This window comes from Falco naumanni, chromosome 5 (genome assembly GCF_017639655.2).
Source record: "Falco naumanni isolate bFalNau1 chromosome 5, bFalNau1.pat, whole genome shotgun sequence".
Taxonomy (NCBI): domain Eukaryota; kingdom Metazoa; phylum Chordata; class Aves; order Falconiformes; family Falconidae; genus Falco; species Falco naumanni.
In genome coordinates, this window is record NC_054058.1 from 34,713,546 (window position 1) to 34,732,901 (window position 19,356).

The 19,356-nt window shown below is 49.2% G+C and overlaps 1 protein-coding gene and 1 long non-coding RNA gene across 4 annotated transcripts; one reads left to right on the plus strand and one right to left on the minus strand.

Annotated features, from left to right (window-relative positions):
• Positions 1 to 499: 499 nt before the first annotated feature.
• LGALS2 (galectin 2) lies at positions 500 to 9,825 on the minus strand. 3 transcript variants are annotated; one of them, XM_040593994.1, is made up of 5 exons: positions 9,691 to 9,825; positions 5,863 to 6,091; positions 2,247 to 2,329; positions 1,803 to 1,962; positions 500 to 714 (listed from the first exon to the last, which is right to left on the minus strand). In XM_040593994.1, exons 2-5 carry the CDS (start codon positions 6,049 to 6,051, stop codon positions 568 to 570), a joined length of 579 nt encoding a protein of 192 aa, XP_040449928.1. In that variant the 5' UTR covers positions 6,052 to 6,091; positions 9,691 to 9,825; the 3' UTR covers positions 500 to 567. The 3 variants fall into 3 exon arrangements, with proteins under 3 accessions (XP_040449928.1, XP_040449927.1, XP_040449929.1); XM_040593993.1 differs by lacking the exon at positions 9,691 to 9,825 and having other exon boundaries at positions 5,863 to 7,319; XM_040593995.1 differs by lacking the exons at positions 5,863 to 6,091; positions 9,691 to 9,825 and adding an exon at positions 2,788 to 3,379.
• Positions 1,956 to 3,849, plus strand: LOC121088234. Its single transcript, XR_005827874.1, has 2 exons — positions 1,956 to 2,061; positions 3,408 to 3,849. It is a non-coding gene; the product is annotated as an uncharacterized LOC121088234 (long non-coding RNA).
• Positions 9,826 to 19,356: the final 9,531 nt, after the last annotated feature.

Here is a 19,356-nt window from a genome sequence, read left to right on the forward strand (position 1 = left end):
AGTCCAAGGAGACAACTGCTTATCGATGTCAGGAATGCTGGCTCAGGGGCACATCTGTGCTCTCTTCCCTTTGCAAGGCACTGCTTCCTCCTGCCCACTGGCTGCTCAGAGCAGCCAAGAGGAACCCATCAAACCCATGCCCTGAGGTTCCCAAATCTATTTAATTTTGGTTTTGTGGCACCAAATGCCACACTGAATGCCACATCACTCACATCCATGCTTTTCTTCCCCTTCCTTCCTTCCTCCCTCCCTCCCAAAAACTTGGGTGCAGGAGGAAATGGTGCACTATGAAGAGATTACACAACCATTCCCCTTCTGAACCCCACCTACAGTCTGCTTTGCCCTACCTACTACCCATTCAACCCCACACCCCAGTCTGACCTGAAAAGCACCTGACGTTATCTGGGGGCTATTTCCATCCAGCAAGGGCTCCTTTGCTGTTAGTGGAAAAGCTTTGGACTTTGTTGGTGTCTTGCACAGAACTGCAGAGCCAAAGATGTCAGAAAAGCCAAAGCAGCTGGAGAAACCACTGCTTGTGTTTTTATTAGAGCTAGGGAGTGGCACCCATCAGTCCAGCTTGAAGGAGGTGACCCTGAAGCCTCCCTCGACACTCAGGTAGCTGACGTGATCGGCGGAGTGCCTGTTGGGGAACTCCACTTCATGCCCATCCGGTAGTTTCACTAGGAATTTGTCTGCCAGCATCTCAATAATGATCTGGGAGAAGAGAGGGGAGGAAGGGCAGGAATTGGGGACAAGGAGGAGATTAGTAGGTAAGCATCCAGGCAAAAGGCCCGACAGTTACATGTGAGTCAGACCTGGTCCCTACAGACTTAAGCAAGGTGCCGGGGGTTGAGCTGAGGATGATGCAGGAAATGAGTAGTTGATATCAAAGCTCTGAGCTGGTATCTAGACTATGACCTTGGTACGGAATGTCTCCTGGGGTTGTTTCAGCTACTTAGATTGTAAACTCAGAGCAGTTAAACCCAAGTATGTCTTTATGCACCACATGGCTTAGATCTGCTCTGGGCAGGGCAGAATAAACCTGACACTCCAATGCCCTCAGCAGCTTACTGGGACACGGATAAAGGAGTTTCGCTGATAAACATGCACAAGCAGACAGGACAAGAACACATTGCTGATCATTGCAAATTAAAGGGATCATTCCCCAAAGCAGTCACCTCACCATCTCTTCCCAAAAGCCACCCATGACTGAAACAAGCTTCCTCTCCACAGCAATAGGAACAAGATTACCCCTAAACACAGCCCTGTTAATGTCTCAGGACATCAGATGGGGTGAGACAGCAACTAGGACAGCATCCCTAGCAGGAGGAGAGGGAGGACAGACTGGCAGTGTGGATCCAGCAGTAGTGAGGACAGAAGAGCTAAGGGAGTGGTTTTTGGACGTTGCTTCGAGCTCTGGCTTGCCTTAAAACCTGTGTTTGCATAGGAGGGAATCAGGGAGAGAAATAAGGTGAAGAGCAGCAAGGTCCTGCTTCTTGGAGATCCCCTTTACCTTCAGAGATGCCCCTGGTGCACTCACCTGCTAGGCAGGTATGAGGGGCAGGAAATCCTTACAAAGTCTGAGACATGCAAAGTTCCCTGAGGAAAAGCTGAGGTTTTGAAGGAGGAGTGGAAGTAGCAATCAGGACCAAAAACCCAGAGGATGAGAATGAGGGCCTGTTGGGAGGGAGCTGCAGGCATTGAATGGGACTGAGAGGACTAGAGTACAGGAATCTGCTGACCAGGGGCTTCCCCCCACTGCACACACCCCCCACAACCCCACACCAGCACAGACCCCTCACCTTCACAGTGGAGCCCTTGGAAAAATGGAAGTGGTTATCACGATGCTCTTCCTGCCAGACACTGTCGCACCTGGAGTTGCAGACGATGACAGATTCATTGAAGCGGGGACTGAAGTGAAATGCCAGATCTGAGAAGCTGGAGCCAAGATTGATGCTGAAGCTGTGGGTGAACAGGAGGAAGGTCAGCTGCACAGGCAGGACAGGGTCTTGGAAGATCCAGCACATGGCTCTGCACCCAATTCTTCCCTCAATGTTGCAGGTACTTAATGCCTCCTGTTTTGTCATTCTGCCTGAGAACCAGGGGAGTTTGCACAGTGGTAGTGTAGGGGTTCCCCTAACACTGAGCTATGCTCACACTTTTTGTACCTGTCAGCCTTGGAAAACCACTTCCCTCTACAGCGCACCTTCAGTCCTGGCAAGTCAAGGTAATTTCTTTGTACTTACTTGTCAGCATCCTCAGATATCTTGCCCTTGACCTTCACGGTGTCCCCAGTCTTCATACCCAGGTTGAACATTTCAAATTTTCCCTAAGGCAGAGAGAAAAATAGTCTGTGTGGCTCCTTCAGCCATTTCTCCCTGCCATTGCAAGTGACAGAGTGCTGCTTGGAGAAGGTGTCCCAGCCAGGAGAACATCTCCCGCTCTCAACTCCTCTTATGGCCAAAACCACTCCATGCTGGAGGTCTTGCATAGGCTTCTCACTCAGTGAGGAAAGAGTGGGCTGAGTGAAGCCAGTAAGTGAGAAAAGACACCAGAGAGAGAGATGAAGACAAGCTTGTCCTCAGCAGAAGGAAAGGAGAGCATCACAGCAGACATACAAAGAGGGTTAAAGCAGAGGGACATAACCCAGGGTTTGGTGGGAAGCATCGCCTGCAGTCCAAGAAATGCAAGGATGAGAGCAAAGGTGGCTGTGGCTTGCTGGTCTCCTGCTCAGCCTTCCTGAGCTGGGGACCCTGGGTGACAAAGGACAGGAGCAGCAGCCCTTACAGACATCTTCCTCAGAGGGCAGAGTAACCAGGCAGGGAGCCACCAGCAGTTAGCTCAGAAACACTTCACATGCAGGGCTTTACATCCCTAGACTTCCTTGTGGCTTACACATTAACAGTGCCCCTGCCTCTGCAAGGCCCCACTGACTGCTATTAAGCCAGGAGACTTTGATCCAAAGAAATAACTTCCCTATGTACACTTCCTTTCATTAGGGACTCCAGGAGATTTAACCAGTTCCCAGCCTCCTCAGTGGGCTCCCTGCAGAGGATGACCATACACAGCCCTTAGGGGTGCTACTCCAGCCACCACACAGGACAAGTATCTTCCCAGCTGGCCATGGAGGTGTGACCACCATGTTCACTTCTTTTCTGCATGTAACAGCTTAGCCAAAAGAAGCATCCCAGCTCCCTTCTTTTGTGGCAGGGTCAGCCCCCAAAATCCACAGCAGCACACCAAAATGGTCCCCACCATCCCTCCCCATGGTGCTCTGAGGAAGGGCTCCAAGGGACTCGGGGGAAAGGGCAGCCAACACATCCCCTCTAGATGACACAAGCTATGAACAGTCCTTTGCAGGAGTGACATGAATCGCATCCCATCTCCTTCCCTTCTTGTGGCTCTAGGTTCAGACCCACCTGTGTGGATTGCACTAGCAATATGTGGGAGCTCTCTGCAACCTTCCATCCAAGCTCCATCAAGACCCAAACCTTTTACCTCGAAGACCCATGCACATCAGGCTCAACAGCCCTGTCTCCCCTACCCCTGAGACATGAAAATGTCGTCTTCATAATGGAATGTCACTCCTATGGTCTTCTTCCCAGGTGAGATCTACAAGTCAGCAGACTTTGCGCCAGATTTGGCTGAACAAACTGGTGGTGTTTTGCCAGACTCCAGAAGTCAGTGGGGGAGCAAGAGGGAGCGGGAGGCCAGCAGTCCCCTCAGCCCCCGTCTCGAGGTGTGCAGAGAGCAGCTGAGTGCAGCTATCCTGCTGCTGCACAGCCAGCTGGGAGGCAGCTTCTCCCTTCCCCAAAATCTCCTGAAGTAAACAGAGATAAGTGCTGATAACCATTCCTTCCCGGAGGTGTTTCCTATTAACAGAGGGTTATAAAGCCCAGCAGGCTTGGAAAATCTGTTTGCTCTTGAGGTCACTGAAGCTGTTGGAGAAACACACCCAGGCTGAGCATGGAGCCAGCAGGAGCAGGTGCCGATGATAGTGGTTTCTGGCATTGGGTCTTTTTCCCATCACGCTGCTGTGTCCCACCCACCCACCCACACCTTCACCCTCCTTCCCCATAGCCATCCCAGGGAAAACACAGGGCCCAGAGCCCCCCGCTCAAAATATCAGAGCATCCCACTGGCTATGAGGGGTTTCTTTTTCCAGCAACTCATGTTGTCCCTTTGCAGGGACAAGGGCAGTACAAAGACACTGTTTGCATAGCCACCTGTCATGGTTTACCCCAGCCAGCAACCAAGTACCATGCAGCCACTTGCTCACTCCCCTCCTGCCTCCTGCCAAAGTGGGATGGGGAGAAGAATCAGGGGGAAAAAAGGTAAAACTTGAGGGCTGAGATAAGAACAATTTAATAATTGATGATGATGATGATGATGATGATGATGATGATGATGATGATGATGATAATAATAATAATAATAATAATAATAATAATGATGATGATGATGATGATGATGATGATGATGATGATGGAGATGGAAGGGGAGAGGAATAAAATGCAAAGGGAAGGGAAAAAACGAAAGTGAGGCACAATTCAGTTACTACGTGGTGACCGATGCCTAGCAGCGATCTGCAGGCCCTGGCCAGCTCCCCCCAGTTTACACACTGAGCATGACACCCCATGCTATGGAATACCCCTTTGGGTAGTTTGGGTCAGCTGTCCTGGCTGTGTCCCCTCCCAATTTCTTGTGCTCCTCCAGCCTGCAAAACTGCAAAGTCCTTGACTTAGTATAAATGTCACCCAGCAACAACTAAAAACATCAGTGTGTTGTCAACATTGTTCTCACACCAAATCCAAAACACAGCACTGCACCAGCTACCAAGAAGAAAACTAACTCTATCCCAGCAGAAACCAGGACACTACCACCAGGGTTAGTTATCTGAACCCACTTTAAGCCAGCGAACACACAGAAACAAAACACTTGTACAGCTCGAGAGATTGCATCCAGGGCACACCATGAACTCCACCAGAAAAATCCTGTCCTACATGGCTGGCCAAGGTGACACAAGAATGTTGTGGCAGAGACACCATCCAGGTCCCAGGCCAGCAACATAAAGGAGCTTTTCCCCCACTTCCCACACAGACCAGACGGAACATCACTCTCACTGGGATTTACCCACTGATCCCACTGGCAGAGCGTGAGGCTGCCCAGGAGGGAGAGCAGCATGTGTCTGAGGGATGGGGAAAGCTACCTGCACATAGGGTTATGTGTGGAACCACAAGTACCATGGCTGTGAGAACATGCAGAGAGAAAGACAGGCAGGAAAGAGGCATGAGCTGCTCAGAGAGGGGCCATGAGATTTTATGGAGATAACACTAACCCCCCTCCTACAATGCTCGGCAGAGGCGTTCACCCCCCTTTTATTTGCCACTGGGAACAATAGTGGGAAGCCAGGCAGCAACTCTGCCAGCGCTGGCGACTTCCTTCATCTGCAGAGCTGAGCCTCTGCATGGTCAGACACCAGCCCTGTGCAGATGGCCTCTCTTATGCAGGGGTATGTTCTCCCCACATAGGAAGGGGCTGAGACTTCAGGGACCCCAGAAAAGCCAAAACTCTCCAGTACAATTGGAGGTAGTAATTGGGTTGATGAAAGGAGGGTGAAAGGGGCAGGCTGATACTTCCCTGCAGACATTGCAAAGCAGAAAGCCTGGGGAAATGGTGATATGATGGTAACATAAATCCCAAAGAAAGAGGAAATCCGGCTAAAGGACATCTGCAGAGGAGGTGGAGGGTCTGTGCAGTGAGGAAAATACAAGCCGTGGTTGGTTGTGGAAGCTGGCAGCCACTAGTCCAAAGGATCCAGGAACCCTTCACCCCCAGAGAGATGATCCTCTAATAGCATACCTGCCTGGGAGCGCCTCTCTGGGGCCCTGTATAGATGTTCAGCCTGGCCAGAGGACAGCTGGCCTGTACTGGCATAGGATGTTCACACTGCTGGCACTGGAGGAGGCTTTGCTGCATTCCCAGAGGGTGCCTTGAGACAGCAGAGATCTGACAAGCAGCCACTGGCAGGAGGGTGGGGACCATGCCCATCCCAAGGGCAAGGTGAACTTCCAACAGGGAGCAGGCAGCCCTGCAATTTTTCATGGAGAAAAAAAAAAAACCAAAACCATATTTTAAGGAGGGAAGAGACCAAGGCAGCCATGTCAGCTTTCAGCCAGAAGTCCTTTGCAGAGTGCTTTCACCCCATGTGACACTTCCAGTTGCAGTGGTCCCATAAGGTCAGTTTTGGGGTTAACAGTCCTTCCCAGACTTCCTGCTAGTCCTGGGGACATCTCAGCCACCAGGAGCACCTATGGGATCTCAGGACCATTGGGGTGGCTCAAGACAGCGGCACCTCATGTACCATAGCCTAAAGCTACCACATCTATGACAGGGCACCCACACAGTTATTGAGAACAGACTGAATGCTACCCTCCCCAGCAGGCTGCCAAGATCCTTAGCAGCATCATTGCTGGCAGCAGTATTTACTTTGTTTTCTTACTCAGGCAGGAGGTAAGCCAGCTAGGTGTGAAGCCCTGAGGAAAACCACAGGCTTCCCCACTTCCTAGCCAAGGTAGCCCAACCACCCCACCCCCCCCCAAGCTGTGTGAGGTTTCTCAGAGCCTTTTGTAGCAGGAGCAGCCCCCAAAATCCCCACCAGCACACCAAAATTATCCCCACCATCCCTCCCAACAGTGCTCTGAGGAAGGGCTCCAAGGGGCTCACAAGGGGAGGGAACTGAACACATCCTCTCTAGACAACAAGAGTTACCAACAATCCCTTGCAGGAGGGACATGGGGCATCACCAGGCATGATGGTCAGCCCAGAAGGGAAGAGGGAGAGACGGGAAGGCAAGGTAGCTGTGCCAGCTGTGTGAATGCATGTGCCACTGCCCCCCACGTCAAACCAGGCTCTGCAAGAACAGGTGGGAGATCCCCTTAGCATCCTCATGGAAGGCCGCAGTTTCAGCTCGGCACTAATCAAACACCAAAGAAGCGGCACCAGAGGAGGACGCTGCAAAGGAGAAAAGGCGCCCGTCCCATTTTGCACTCACGGCACCAGGGAGCCTGTGCTGTGGACCAGTCATTGGCAAAGGGAGCTGGAGAGACCAACCACGCATTCTTTCTCGGAGTAGCAGCTGCTCACTCTGCTATTATTTCCTACTGCTTCATATAATTTGTACTCCGCAGAAAGCTATTGTCCCTTTCCACTGGCTATTTATTTCCTTGAATAGCCTCTGGGGAAGGATTTCAGTGCGGGAGTAAAGAAAAAAGAAAAACTCCACACAATAAATATTGAGCGGTGACCTGATTTAAACTGTGTTCTCTGACCCCATCTGGGCCCTGGTTGCGGTTTGTCCCAGAAGTTACAATTAAGCCACTTTTGTGCCTCGGTTTCCTCCTTCTATGAAGCCTAGGGGGAAATGCCCCCTGCCTTAGAGGGGCGTGGGGTGGATTTCAAGAAGCCGAGTCCTGGATTTTCAGAGGCCAGTGCTGAGGCCGCAGCTAAGAAGAGGCTTCCACCACCTCCTGATGGAGATGCTCAGTCCTCCACCTGCCAGTCACAAAAATTCCCAGATAGGTTTGACAGGACTGGTTTCCCCTTTAGTCAAGAGGTGTTGGTTTGCCTCTCAGCAGATAGTGCTGCAACCTTCACCCAATCAATCCCTATACTCTGAAATCCAGGCAGTTTCCTAACAGAGGAGGACTGAGAGAACAAAATTGACTTTCCTCAGCCAAACACTGAGGTAAGCAGGAGACTGGATAAGCAGGTCTGTGGATCTGGAGGGTGTGTACAGGAGAGTATTGGCCAGGAGATGCAGGAGAAGCCAAGGCAATGATAAGCACAAGGAAACTTGTGCCCATGAGCACTAACGCCCTGCCTGAGAGGTTAACTAGAGCGGGACAGCTCCTCTAGGGAAGGCACTGAAGTCTCCATATCAGATCAATTAAAATGGGAAGGAACTAGGGACTGGAGGTGAATCTCCTGTCATCTCTCATGCCCAGCTCCCTGACAGTGCATTATCCAGAGCCCCTGTGGGAAGCATGGAAGTAGCATCCCTGCCCTGAACCAGGTGGCAAGGGATTAGAGGGCATCAGCATCCAGTAGGCTCTTGACCAGCATCACCCCTTTCAGCTGTGGGGTGCAATTTCTCTTCCTTAGGATGTGGGGACTAAGAAGGAGGAAGGACAAAATTAGCTGAAGAGGTAAAATGTGGGAAAAAAAACCACCTTTCTTCAGGGCTAGGGGCAGCAGTGAAGGAGGGAACTCGCACCAAGCAGTGGAGCAGCTCAAGAAAACAGGGGAGGGATGCCACCTCTCTCCCTACCCCATCAGAAAGGCAGTGGTGTCACAGTGACTGGCACCTCCCATCTCCATGGGGAGCTCAGATGTGCTCTGTTGGATGGTTTCCATCCCCGTGGCTAAGTTACATCCTTATGCCTTTGCAGGGGTCATCTCTCTCAGGCAGCTCTGAAGTCTGTGGCAACATTTTTGTGTGGCACGAGTTGTGCATAGGGATGGGAGGAAGGTGGTTTGTGTGCAAGGAAGCTGGTTTATAAGGCACCAGGGCCATTTCATCGACCCAAGCAGCCAGATGAGTCATTCTTCTGGGTCCCCAACTTGCCTGAGGGGCAGGAGAACAAACAGGCAGAGGGTGGGGGAGGTCAGAAGACTGATTACATGCCACCCAGTTCCGTTTCCAGCCTTCATTTCTCTAATTCTTTCCTTCATAGGGGCATGCCAGGAATGTGGGTTGTGGGAAAGGCTTTCAAAAGCATGCCTGGAGATAAAAATGCTGTTGTGTTGAAAGCTTCCCTACTGGCTTCCCCCTCTCCTGGACTTCTGGGATCTCCCATCTTTACCCAGACTAGTAAGTCTGGAATGAGATGTTATTAGCTTAATGGGAAAAGGATCTTCCAAAGAGCTTCCAGAAAGGATCAGCTTCAAGAGGTCTTATGCTCCAATTGCATCTTGCACCAAATGATTCAGATCTCTAACGGCTTTATCTTGCCCTTGAGTAAGGAAGATGGCAGCCCCCTCATCTTGCACATGAGGAAATTGAGGCACAGTCACCAAAGTTCACATCCAAAACCGACTCTTCTTGTTTGGATTCTCATCTTAAAAGCTACCATGTCCAGATTTAAAAATAAATAAATAAATATTTTTTTTAAATCTAGCTTTGCAAACCTGTGCAAGAAGCTAAAAGGAAGCTGTGCTCCTCTGGCTAATGCAGCTGGAGTATCAGAGATGCTGATCTCTCACCATACCATATACTATCAGTAGCAGGTACTGAAGCGTTCAGTGCCTCTGAAAAAAATTATCCCTTGGGTGGGTCCAATTAAGTCTGAAAACCAGAGGCATTCAACAAACAGATGCCTTCCAACAGTGGAAGCCAGGGGACTTCCGAGATGCCCCAAGCCCAGCTCCCCTGACTTCAAGGGGACCATTTCCCACAACAAAGACAGTGTGAGACCAGGGGGCTGGAACTCAAATAAGCAAAAGAGAAATGCAGTGCTGCACTATACACTGAAGGTCCATGGGGACCTCCCTCCATTGAGCTCCAAGCAGCCATCCCAGATTCTACCCCACAGGACAGCAAAGGCGTGCAGTGAGAGTGCTGCGGGGTCCCCGCACGCAGCAGTCCATCCCGCACAGGGAGAACAAGGCTGCTGGCACTGCGCAACTCACTTTGAGTGTGTTTCTCACGGGTTCCAGTGCTGAGCCCAGGCGGGTTGGACAACTCTGAGGACTTGCAGGAATCCTTTAGACAAGCAGAATCTGTCTGAGTCACACACATGAGGCGTGATGCCAAGGCTGGCTCATCCACTGGAAAAGAAAAAAAAAAGAGAGAAAGAAAGAAAGAAACACTTAGGGAGAAATAGCAAGTTTTGAAAAGCCACAAGAATTAACAGTTTATGGGCTGGAAAAAAGGGAAAAAAAAAAAGTCTGTTCTGCCATGATCATGTCACTAAAGCAAAGTATCCCTCATCCCTGCTGGGAAGCAGCAAGCCACCTTTACCACACATCAGCTTTGAGAGGGTCTCCACACTGGATCTAAGGCCATGGCTGAGGTCTGCAGAGGAAGGGGTTGTCAAGTCAAAACTATCTGTTGCTCCAAAATCAGCTTGAACAAACTCCCTTTGATGGCCCTGCTAAATGAAACGGTAAAAACCAAACCAGATGGAAACAGGAAAAAAAAGCTGCCAAAAAAAAGGGAATCCAAATCCCAAAATGACTGACTCAGTGCGAGAAATGGGCATCTAAAGAGAGAACTGCAGACATCTGAGGGAGACCTAAGAAAAGACCAGGCCCACACAACCAGCTCTCCCTGTTCCTCTTCTCCCCCCTTCCAGGGGTAAGGGCACCAGAAATACATGAACCCACTGACCTTCAGAGAGAGCCACAGGGAAAAGAGCTGAGCCTGACCCGCTGCAGGAGCACCAAGGACAACCAAAGTGCAGAGGAGGTCCCAGCACTCGCCAGCACAAGGAGTGCTACGTTACTTTTTCCCTGCTTCCCAGTGAGGAACTTCATCTCTGTACAGTACTGCAGGGAGTAGGGCAGCAGAAGTTTGCAGTTGCTTTGCACTACCGAGACACCTCGCCTCCCCTTCCAGCATTATAGTGGGCACTAAGGGACACCCTGTGCATTTGAGGACAGCCTGTTTTGCTGGCCAGTCCTATATGGGCATCCTGTCCCTCCTCTGGACTGCTCCTGTGAGCCTCTACTCCTGTTTCTGAACCATCCCACACAGCTGGTAGTACATAAGCCTGCACTTGACCACAGCAGATGTTTACTCTGCTTTCCCAACAGTCGCGCTAGGCTGTTTGCGCTCTCTGGCTTTCCCTTCCCTCCAGTTTGCCCCTCTTCTTGCTGTCCTTATTTTCCCCACGACCAGCAACACACCCAGGTTAGGACCTGGTTGTGTCTCTCTGGCTTCCCTCAGGTCTCTTCATGCTGCTCCCCCCAAGAGCCCCCCAGCAGCAAAGCAGACACGCAGCTTTAATTGCAGTCACATTCCTAGATGAAGAACACTTGCTCCAGAGAGGGGAAAAGGTTATTACAAACTAAATGCTTTGAACACAACTCATGCCAGACAAATCTTACCATATCCCAGGCTGAATAGCCCCAAACATGTTGCCATTCACCACGACAAACAGACTTGCCAAGCCAGGATCAGATAAGAACAATGCAAAGAGGACCGGTGGCTGCAACTGCCAGGCAAGTTCCTATCTGCACGCAAATAGTTTATCTCTTCTGTCAAGATGGGGCACGCATCAATGTCTGCTGCACAACAGCAGGGAAAAGCTAGTGGAGACCTGCTGCCTGGTCCTGAACATGCACGTAGCACTCCTTACAACACTGTCCCTGAGGAGCATCTCTATTACTCACTTGGTCTCATTAGGAAAGGGGCGGGAATCTTTCCTGAACAGCTCTGGCAGAGACGCAGCTCCCCAAGGACCGAACTCAGGACAAGCTGAAGAATGCCTCGCGCCTGCTCTGGACACCAGCAAGTGTCGGGCCAGCTGCAGAAGTAGCATGGCAGCTAGAGGACAGCCGGAGGGAAGAGGCAAGAGGTCTCATAGCTCTCTCAAGCCACTCTGTGACACTGTTGCTTTCATCCTCATCAACTCCCAGCACGTATCCTCCTTCTGAAATACGGCCAGAGCACCGCTACAGGGAAGCGAGCTACTCAAGATGCAAAGCTACTCTGTCCAAGGAGGGAGGTGGAAAGAAGAGCAGCCTCTGCTGGGAGCATCTCCTCCTGCACAGATGAGGGGAACTTGGGCTGCAATCTGGGGACAGCAAAGGTGCAACACGGTTGTGGTGAGACCCAGAACATGAACACTGCCTTTGAAAGGTCCGCTGGGCTGAGGGGAACAGCAGCATGCCACTTGAACACAGCCCTTCCAGGCATGGACAAGGATCCATTCAGATGCACCTGATACTTCTCCTGGCTGGGGGACTCAGCTGTCAGTAGCACATTAAATGGGGGATGCATGAGCTCTGCCCCTGTTCTGCTCCACCAGTGAGTTCCCAAACCTGATGTAGTTTGGGTTGGCAGGGGAAACAGGACAGAGGTGTGTGCATGGTATGGGAAGCCCTTCCAGAATCGCATGCTCCATGGACAACAGGATGGGCTCCTTGTTCTGCCTGCCTGAGGCCGGAGAGTCAGAGGGACAAATTCAACATGTCTGTGCAATGTTTCCTCAGAGCACCTCTCCCACCCCACAAGGCAGGGTGTCAAATGTGGCCGGTGACCCATAGGGTAAGTTGCAGGACGCTGAGTCACAACCCTGTGTTCAGCTGTGCCAAGCAGACAGAGCATTTCCCAGTTTCAGTCTGGCGCACACACTCACCTACAACCTGTTGCATGACATTTCCCATCTTTGGAGAGTGAAAATGTGGGAAAACAGGTGGTAAATATGCAGGCTGCAGGGGACTGCACTTCAAAAACCTGCCTTCAGAGGGGCCTGGATTTACAGGGTGTAGCTGTTTTGCTCCCGGCCCCAAAAGCAAGGAGCAGGGCACAGCTCCCACCCATGGGGTTAAATGCTCGGCTCTGTTGGGAATGTTCCCCAGCCCACGCTGTCCCCCAGCCATGCCTGGCTGGGCACTGCAGCACTACGAGCTAGCACAGGCCAAAACCACGCCAGGAACAGCGGTAATGAGGGCACAGCGCGAGCCACCGGCCCAGGGCAGCACTCAGCCCTGGCCCCGTTCCCGTTGCGTTTATTAAGACAGACAAAGCCAGAGGGACCAGAAAGGAGCCTACAAAAGGCCAGGTCCACCCTCGAGAAATCTATGGGTGCAGGCTCTGCATCTCCCTCCTCCACCTCCTCGGTCCCAGTTTTCTTTTCATTCCTAACCCCTCGTCCGTCATGCCCCGGCAGTGGGTTCACTGCGCCCTGCTGCTCCTCGCCTCCGCCACAAGCAGGGCTGAAGCTGGCTGCAGTGCCAAGCAGCAAAAGGATGGGCAGCCAGGCTGGAGGGAGAGAGCCACCGGACTGCCACCTCCTACCGTTTCACAGTCCAGAATTAAGCCAGCACTGAAGTTTCCTAGGGAACCTGAGGCAGCTGCAGCCAAAGCAGGATCACTGGCAATGGGGGATTTTCAAGCCTGGGCCAAAACCCATCTATTCAAGCTCACCAGCTGCCAAACCTGAGCCAGCTGCACAGCCAAGCACACGTGCATTCGGTGCTGCGGCGCCCTGCAGAGGGAATGCCTCCTGCCTGGGCTGTGTTGTAAAAGAGAGGCTGCGCATGGCTGTGTCTCTGAGCTCCCCGGGTGGCTAGTACACTAAACATCCCTGGCAAATGCTTCACTAAGTCACACTTCGTTGTCACTGCAATGCAGGGACGTATTCATCATCCAGGCTTGGGGATTTGTCGCAGCTGGGCTCCCTGATTTGCTCCAGGATGCCTAGTTTCGTGTTGCCGATCTCTGCTTGGATTGTGCTTGGATGCCCGTGAAAAATGACTTTGCAATAGGATTTTTCTCCTCCTTCTCCCTCCTGCTGTTCTTTAGAGCCAAAATATATCTCAGCAAAATTCAAGACTCTTAAACCATTTTTTTCCCCGGTACGTGTGCTTTCTAGTGATGCCTCGCCCATCTGCTAGCAGTAACACAGCAAGCCAGGGCTACAGCGAGAATGGGCGAATCTGTTCACCTTTCGGAGTGCCTCTCGACACCTGAATCCCGAGTGCAGAGTATCGGTAGCAGATCTGTTCCAGCCTGGAGCTGATCTCATCAGCAGTGCAGTGAATGACTTCATCGAGGCTCCCTCTTGTGGGCTCGGGGCCTTCGACGCTCGCTGCAGCCCCATACATTTCAGCAGCTCTCTAACCTGGCAGGTCTTCCTCTCCCTGTTCTGCTTTTGGCTCATCCAGATACATAACGCACCAGCCCGTAAGCCATGGCTATGACTAGGGCTTCTGTCCCGTCGGTTTTCTTTCATCTTTGCCTGCTGACAGTACTGTTCCTCGGCAGCATGAGTGTTCCCGTGTTCTCAGAGCATCCCCTTACTGTCCCAGACTCTCTTGGGAAGAAGCTATCAGCAACAGCAAATCCAGCTGAGCTCCCCAGGGCGGGTAACAAGGCACTGCCACTCCCTACGCTGCTGCCCACTCGCTCGAGGGTTCAAAACAACCCTTGAGTTACTTACCTGGAAGGAGAGCTCGAACACAAGCAGCAGCAAACTGCACAGCTCACCTCTAACTATGGTATTTGTGTTTCTCGCTTGCCTCGCTGAGCCAGCGGCTCTAATGACAGAACCAAGGTGGGAAGGAAATTTAGTGTACAGAGGTGAAGGCAATTCCCCAGAGGAAGCAAGTGCAATTATCCCCACACTAACAACCGGGGAAACTGAGGCACTGAGCATAGCTGTGCACTGCCTTGAGTCTTGCTCCGAGACACACTTAATTGCAGAGATGTAGCCAGCAGGTTTTCTGATCCCTTATCCAGCATCCTATTTCCTCATTCTGCTCCTGTAGTTGTAGAAAGACGCCTTTGATCACCAGGGACAGGTCTTCCTACAGCAAGAAGGGAAATGCTGAAAGAAATGGAAGGGAGCAATCCTGGTGGATGACTGCATACCACAAGAAAGTGCTGCATATGAAAGGGAAGGAGACATTTCCTATTAGATTAAAGGAACTCAAACCTGCTCTCCCTCTAGAGAAGTATGCAACTCTGTACTTCTCTAATTGCAACCCTTTGCTGGGAAAGGTGCTTAGAAGTATTGCAAAAGGAAGGAGATTAGCCAAGGTCAGGGAATAGCAGGGCTACAAAGCCAGAGGATTGCGTAAGAGGTACGTGGTCCGAGGTGATGTCAGGAGAGGTGCTGCCAGCCCTCTTCCAAGAGAAAGTAGCAGAGGTAAAACCGAGCCAAAACCCCAGGAGCTGGCTGCTGCAGTCAGCCTGAGCAGGAAAACAAGAAAAGAGAACAAAAGACCGCAGTACCAAGCGTCAGGCAAGTGAAAGGTCTCCGGCAGAACGCCTGGCCAAGGAAAGAGGAATGTGACAGGGGAAAGGGAACTTCTTGTCACAGGCCAGTGCCGATGACCCAGCAGGAAGCGCACAAAGCACTCCCTGCCCCACACAAGCGCATCTGAAAAACATTGCAGGGCTTGCATAAACACACAAGGCAGAGAAACTAAACAAATGTTGGGACAGAGCGGTTTTGGCTGGCTAAAGACGACCTGGTGGGTGGAAAATCCCTCTCTCAGGCGACCTGGTCACTCCTGCAAGGCCACCTTCCTTTCCAACTGAGTGGGACTTAATCCCCTTTTGCGATTCACCTCGACCATCCACGCAGCTGTTCGTCCAGCCCCAGCTGGCGAGGCAGGAGCTCTCTGCCTGCTGCTACTTTCTGCGAGGCAGCGGGGCCAGCCAAACCTGGGATCCCACATCTCTGCCAGCACACGCTTCCCTCACCTGCACGCCAACTGCCCAGGCCTCCTGCCTGCACCTAATCACTTCCCTCTGCAGCAGGCTATGAAGCAATTATAGTTCCAGCACTTTCATTCTGGAGCGGCGTTAATTGCAACATGGAGCGTCTCACTCCATCCAAATCTAGTTTGGGATTCCAGCTGTCGGTAAATATAAATCAAGGGACAGGAGAAAAGGTTTTTCCTCACACGTCATCTTGCCACTGTTACAGGGAGCAAAATTTGGATTTGGATCTCTTTTTTGTTGTTGTTGTTGTTGCACTTAGGCTCCTTGTTACATGGAAAGCAGAGGCAACCAAAGGGGGAAGAGACTCATAAATCTATGAGAAATAAAAGCAAGGTTTGAAAGGGCACTGCTGACACAACTGTCATGCATGAGTTCAGTCACCATTGTTTGCAATCCGTTGAGAAGAGGCGCAGCCTTCCACTCATCCCAGACTCGCTAACCACTGGGGGTTGCCATAGAGAGGAAAATAAACAACCTTGAGTTTCAGAGGGATCGAAACCTGAGCGAAAGAGGGCTGTGAAACACCAGACTGCAAAACCACTCTTTTAGAGGCACCGATACTGAAAAATCAGAGACAAAATTCTCTAATACTCGGTTTGGAGTGTTAGAAAGTAGGCATTCTTTACTTTCGGCACCAGATACACAGGGGATAAGTTCCGCTCAACATGCATACTGACTTTGTTCACTGCTTATATAGCTGATCTATACATATTAATGACATTTCTGAGAAACTATTAGCATATTCATTACAGTTCCATGAACTACTTCTGTCTACATTCTTACTATGCATGTGTAGCCTAATGGGTGGTTTGGGTCATCATCCTTTCTTCATCATCTTCCTCATCTTCTTCTCGCCCTCTTCATGACCTTCTCTTCTTCTGACCCTGTTTCAGCACTCTTGGCTCATGTCTTGGTTTCGGACCGGTTCTTACCTACTTGGCAGCTAAACTATACAATGCAGCGTACTACTAGCAGCTAAACTACAGTACAGAGTTGTGCAGCTCAGCCATGTCATGGATATGTAGTTGCAACATTTATAGTTAAGCACACTGGTAAAATTCCTCTGGTATCAATCCCTCCTTTATTTTGATGATTTGCATAAAACAAGTCATCATCCTTCTTACACTTATTCTATTTTAAACTATTCATTTATACTTGCACCTTCAACACAATTCTGTCATATAATTACAGCACTGAATCATAATAGAAGAGAGAAGGTAATTTCCCAATAGTACAGTAATTAAGATGAACAATTTTATTTTTTTTTAACCAGGACAAATTAGGTAGGCATGAGGTAAGTTTGTTCCAAATTTCTTTGAATCCCTAATTAGTGTCATCTTTACCTGTTCACGTAAAATTTTAATTTGTTCCCAAACTATCTGTAAATCAGTAGAAATTCTGCCACTTTAATCCACATATGTGCAACAACTCGTGCTAATAACTGTACAAACACTTCCCTGTGAGGCTAACAATTCGATTCTGCAGAGCTACCTTTGATAAACTAGACACTTCAACTTCTAGTGCTGGTATTGCATCCATGGTCCTGTTCTCAATATTTTGTATTACTGCTGATATGTTCACGATTGTCTTCTTTAGTCCACTTACCCCTGATTATGGAAGAAACCATATAGCAAAGCTATGGAAGGCTGTGTGTCTGTCTGCGATAGCATTTCAGCTTCTTTTGGTTCGTTTGAAAAAGGCTCTAATCCAAGTATCAAACTATTCTTGTGAGATTAGGAATTAAGGTTCCGAGGGCATATGCTCCTTGCCAGCTGGGGGGTGATGTTTTATAAGCAGTATCTCCACATAGCCAGTACCAACCACTTCCTGCCCGGACTGGGAGACCAAGATAATTCGTTCTGTCCATGTGGCTTAATGTAGGTCTCCAAAATGACTTGGTTCTATTACACCCAGGGAAGCAGCCTATAAAGGCTTCATAGTTCCTGTTAGTTACATGATTATCACACCCATCATTTCCAAATTTTAAGTCACTAGTGCTTAAAGAATCATTGCCTGGTCCATATAAACAAAGCGTTGAGTTTTGACCATCTAGCAACATTGTAACCTGTATTTCCCTTTGTCTTTCTTTTGAAAGATACTTGGCCACCAAGGATTCTTAGGGTGTCCTTTGCCATATTCTGGATTGTTATTTCACTGATTGGTATGGGCACTCCTATTAAAGGCAGGTCTTGCCCCCTCCCTGAAGTTGGCAGTTGAGTACAAATCCAACAATCGCTTCTGTTTAAGACATCAGTAACATTTCGGACCAACATTAGGTACAAATTTTGATCCCACCCTACAGTCCAGATCACTTGAGTTGCAAGTTCTATGGTTAATAACACCCGATTGTACATTTGGCCTTCTAAATTTGAACTTCACTGGAGATTGTTTTTCTATGATTCAGGGTGTAGGGGCCTTCTTTACTGGAGAGTAATGGTTCCAAGGCCCTTTTCCCTCTAATTTTACTGTTGTGTTTGTGATCACCTACACCTGATATGGTCTTTTCCTTTTTTTTTTCCAATGGTTCCAAGGTCCAGGTTTTCAGGTAGACCCAGTCTCCTGACTTGGAAGGGGTGTATTGGAGAATCCAGTCCTGTCTCCCAAGTACCCATAACAGATTTCTGAAGTTCAAAAATTATTTTTCCTAAAGTTATTAGATAATTTTCCAAATAGAATTCCCCTTCCATTACTGCATTTCTTGGTACACCTGGGACCTGATAGGGTTTTCCATACATCATTTCAAAGGGTTTTATTTTAATTTTACCCCTGGGTTGTACTCTAATTTTTGATAGAGCTATCAGTAGGGCCTGAACCCAATTTAAATCTGGGGTTTTGGCAAATTTTTTTCAAGTTGTAATTTTAGCGTATGAATCATTCTTTCTACCCTTCTGCTCAATTATGGGTGGTATGGGACATGAAGTTTTCAAGTAATTCTTAAAAATTTTCTTACTTGTTCTACAATTTTGCAACAAAATGTGGTCTTCTATCTGATGATAAGCTTTGTGGAACTCCAAATCCAGAAATAATTTCTTTTACCAATACCTTAACTAATTTCCTAGTTTTATTGATGCAACAGGGAAAGGCTTCGGTCACCCAGAAAAGGTATCCACTAAAACCAGTAAATAACTATAATTTTTCTTTCAGGGTAGCTCAGTAAAACTGATTTGCCAGCAATCCCCAGGAAAATGTCCATGTAACTCCAAATCAAATCCGGTTCTTTGGGTTGTTTCTTTGGCATATTTCACATCATTCAGTGATTGACTTTACAATTTTCTATATCTTTTTACTCAAAACTGATCTTTGTAGATGTTTAAGTAAATTTTCAGTTCCTCAGTGAGTCTATAAGTGTTTTCTCTGGGCTAATACAGTTGTTAATTGTTCTTCCACAACAAATCTATTATTTTCAGTAATGGCCCACCCATTTTCTTTTATTGTGGCTGTCAGGGTATTAATCACTTTCCGACCTTCTGCATCATATACTGGGGTTTCAGGTAATTATGACTTTATTTAAAAATGATTTTATATAAAAGGTGGAGACTTTAAGGGAACCAGGACTAACAAGGGCAGATTATTCTTTTCTGCTGCAGCCCACGCTGCTAGATCTGTTTTGCAATTTTCCCTTCCTGTTGTGGTATATATAAACTGTGATTCTTTGTCCCAAAGTAAATTTTCAAGCTTCTTGAATAATCAGAACAGTGGCAGCCACAGCTCTCAAACATCTGGGCCATCTTTTGCTCATTTTGCCTAGTTGCTTAGAAAAATATGTCACAGGTTTTTTGAAGGAGCCTAACCTCTATGTCAATACTCCCAGGGCAATGGCTTCTTTCTCATAAACAAAGTTCAAAAGGTTTTTCTAGGTCTGGAAGCTCAAGGTCTGGAGCCTTCATGAGGGACTGTTT

Bases quoted from the DNA above. Each gene is read 5' to 3' on its own strand.
- LGALS2 (XM_040593993.1), bottom strand. From the start codon at position 6,105: ATGAAAAATTGCAGGGCTGCCTGCTCCCTGTTGGAAGTTCACCTTGCC. The intron at 2,330-5,862 runs GTATGCTATTAG...TCTCTGCCTTAG, and splicing joins AGAGAGGCGCTCCCAGGCAG to GGAAAATTTGAAATGTTCAA. The intron at 715-1,802 runs GTGAGGGGTCTG...CTCTTCTCCCAG, and splicing joins CCAAGGGCTCCACTGTGAAG to ATCATTATTGAGATGCTGGC.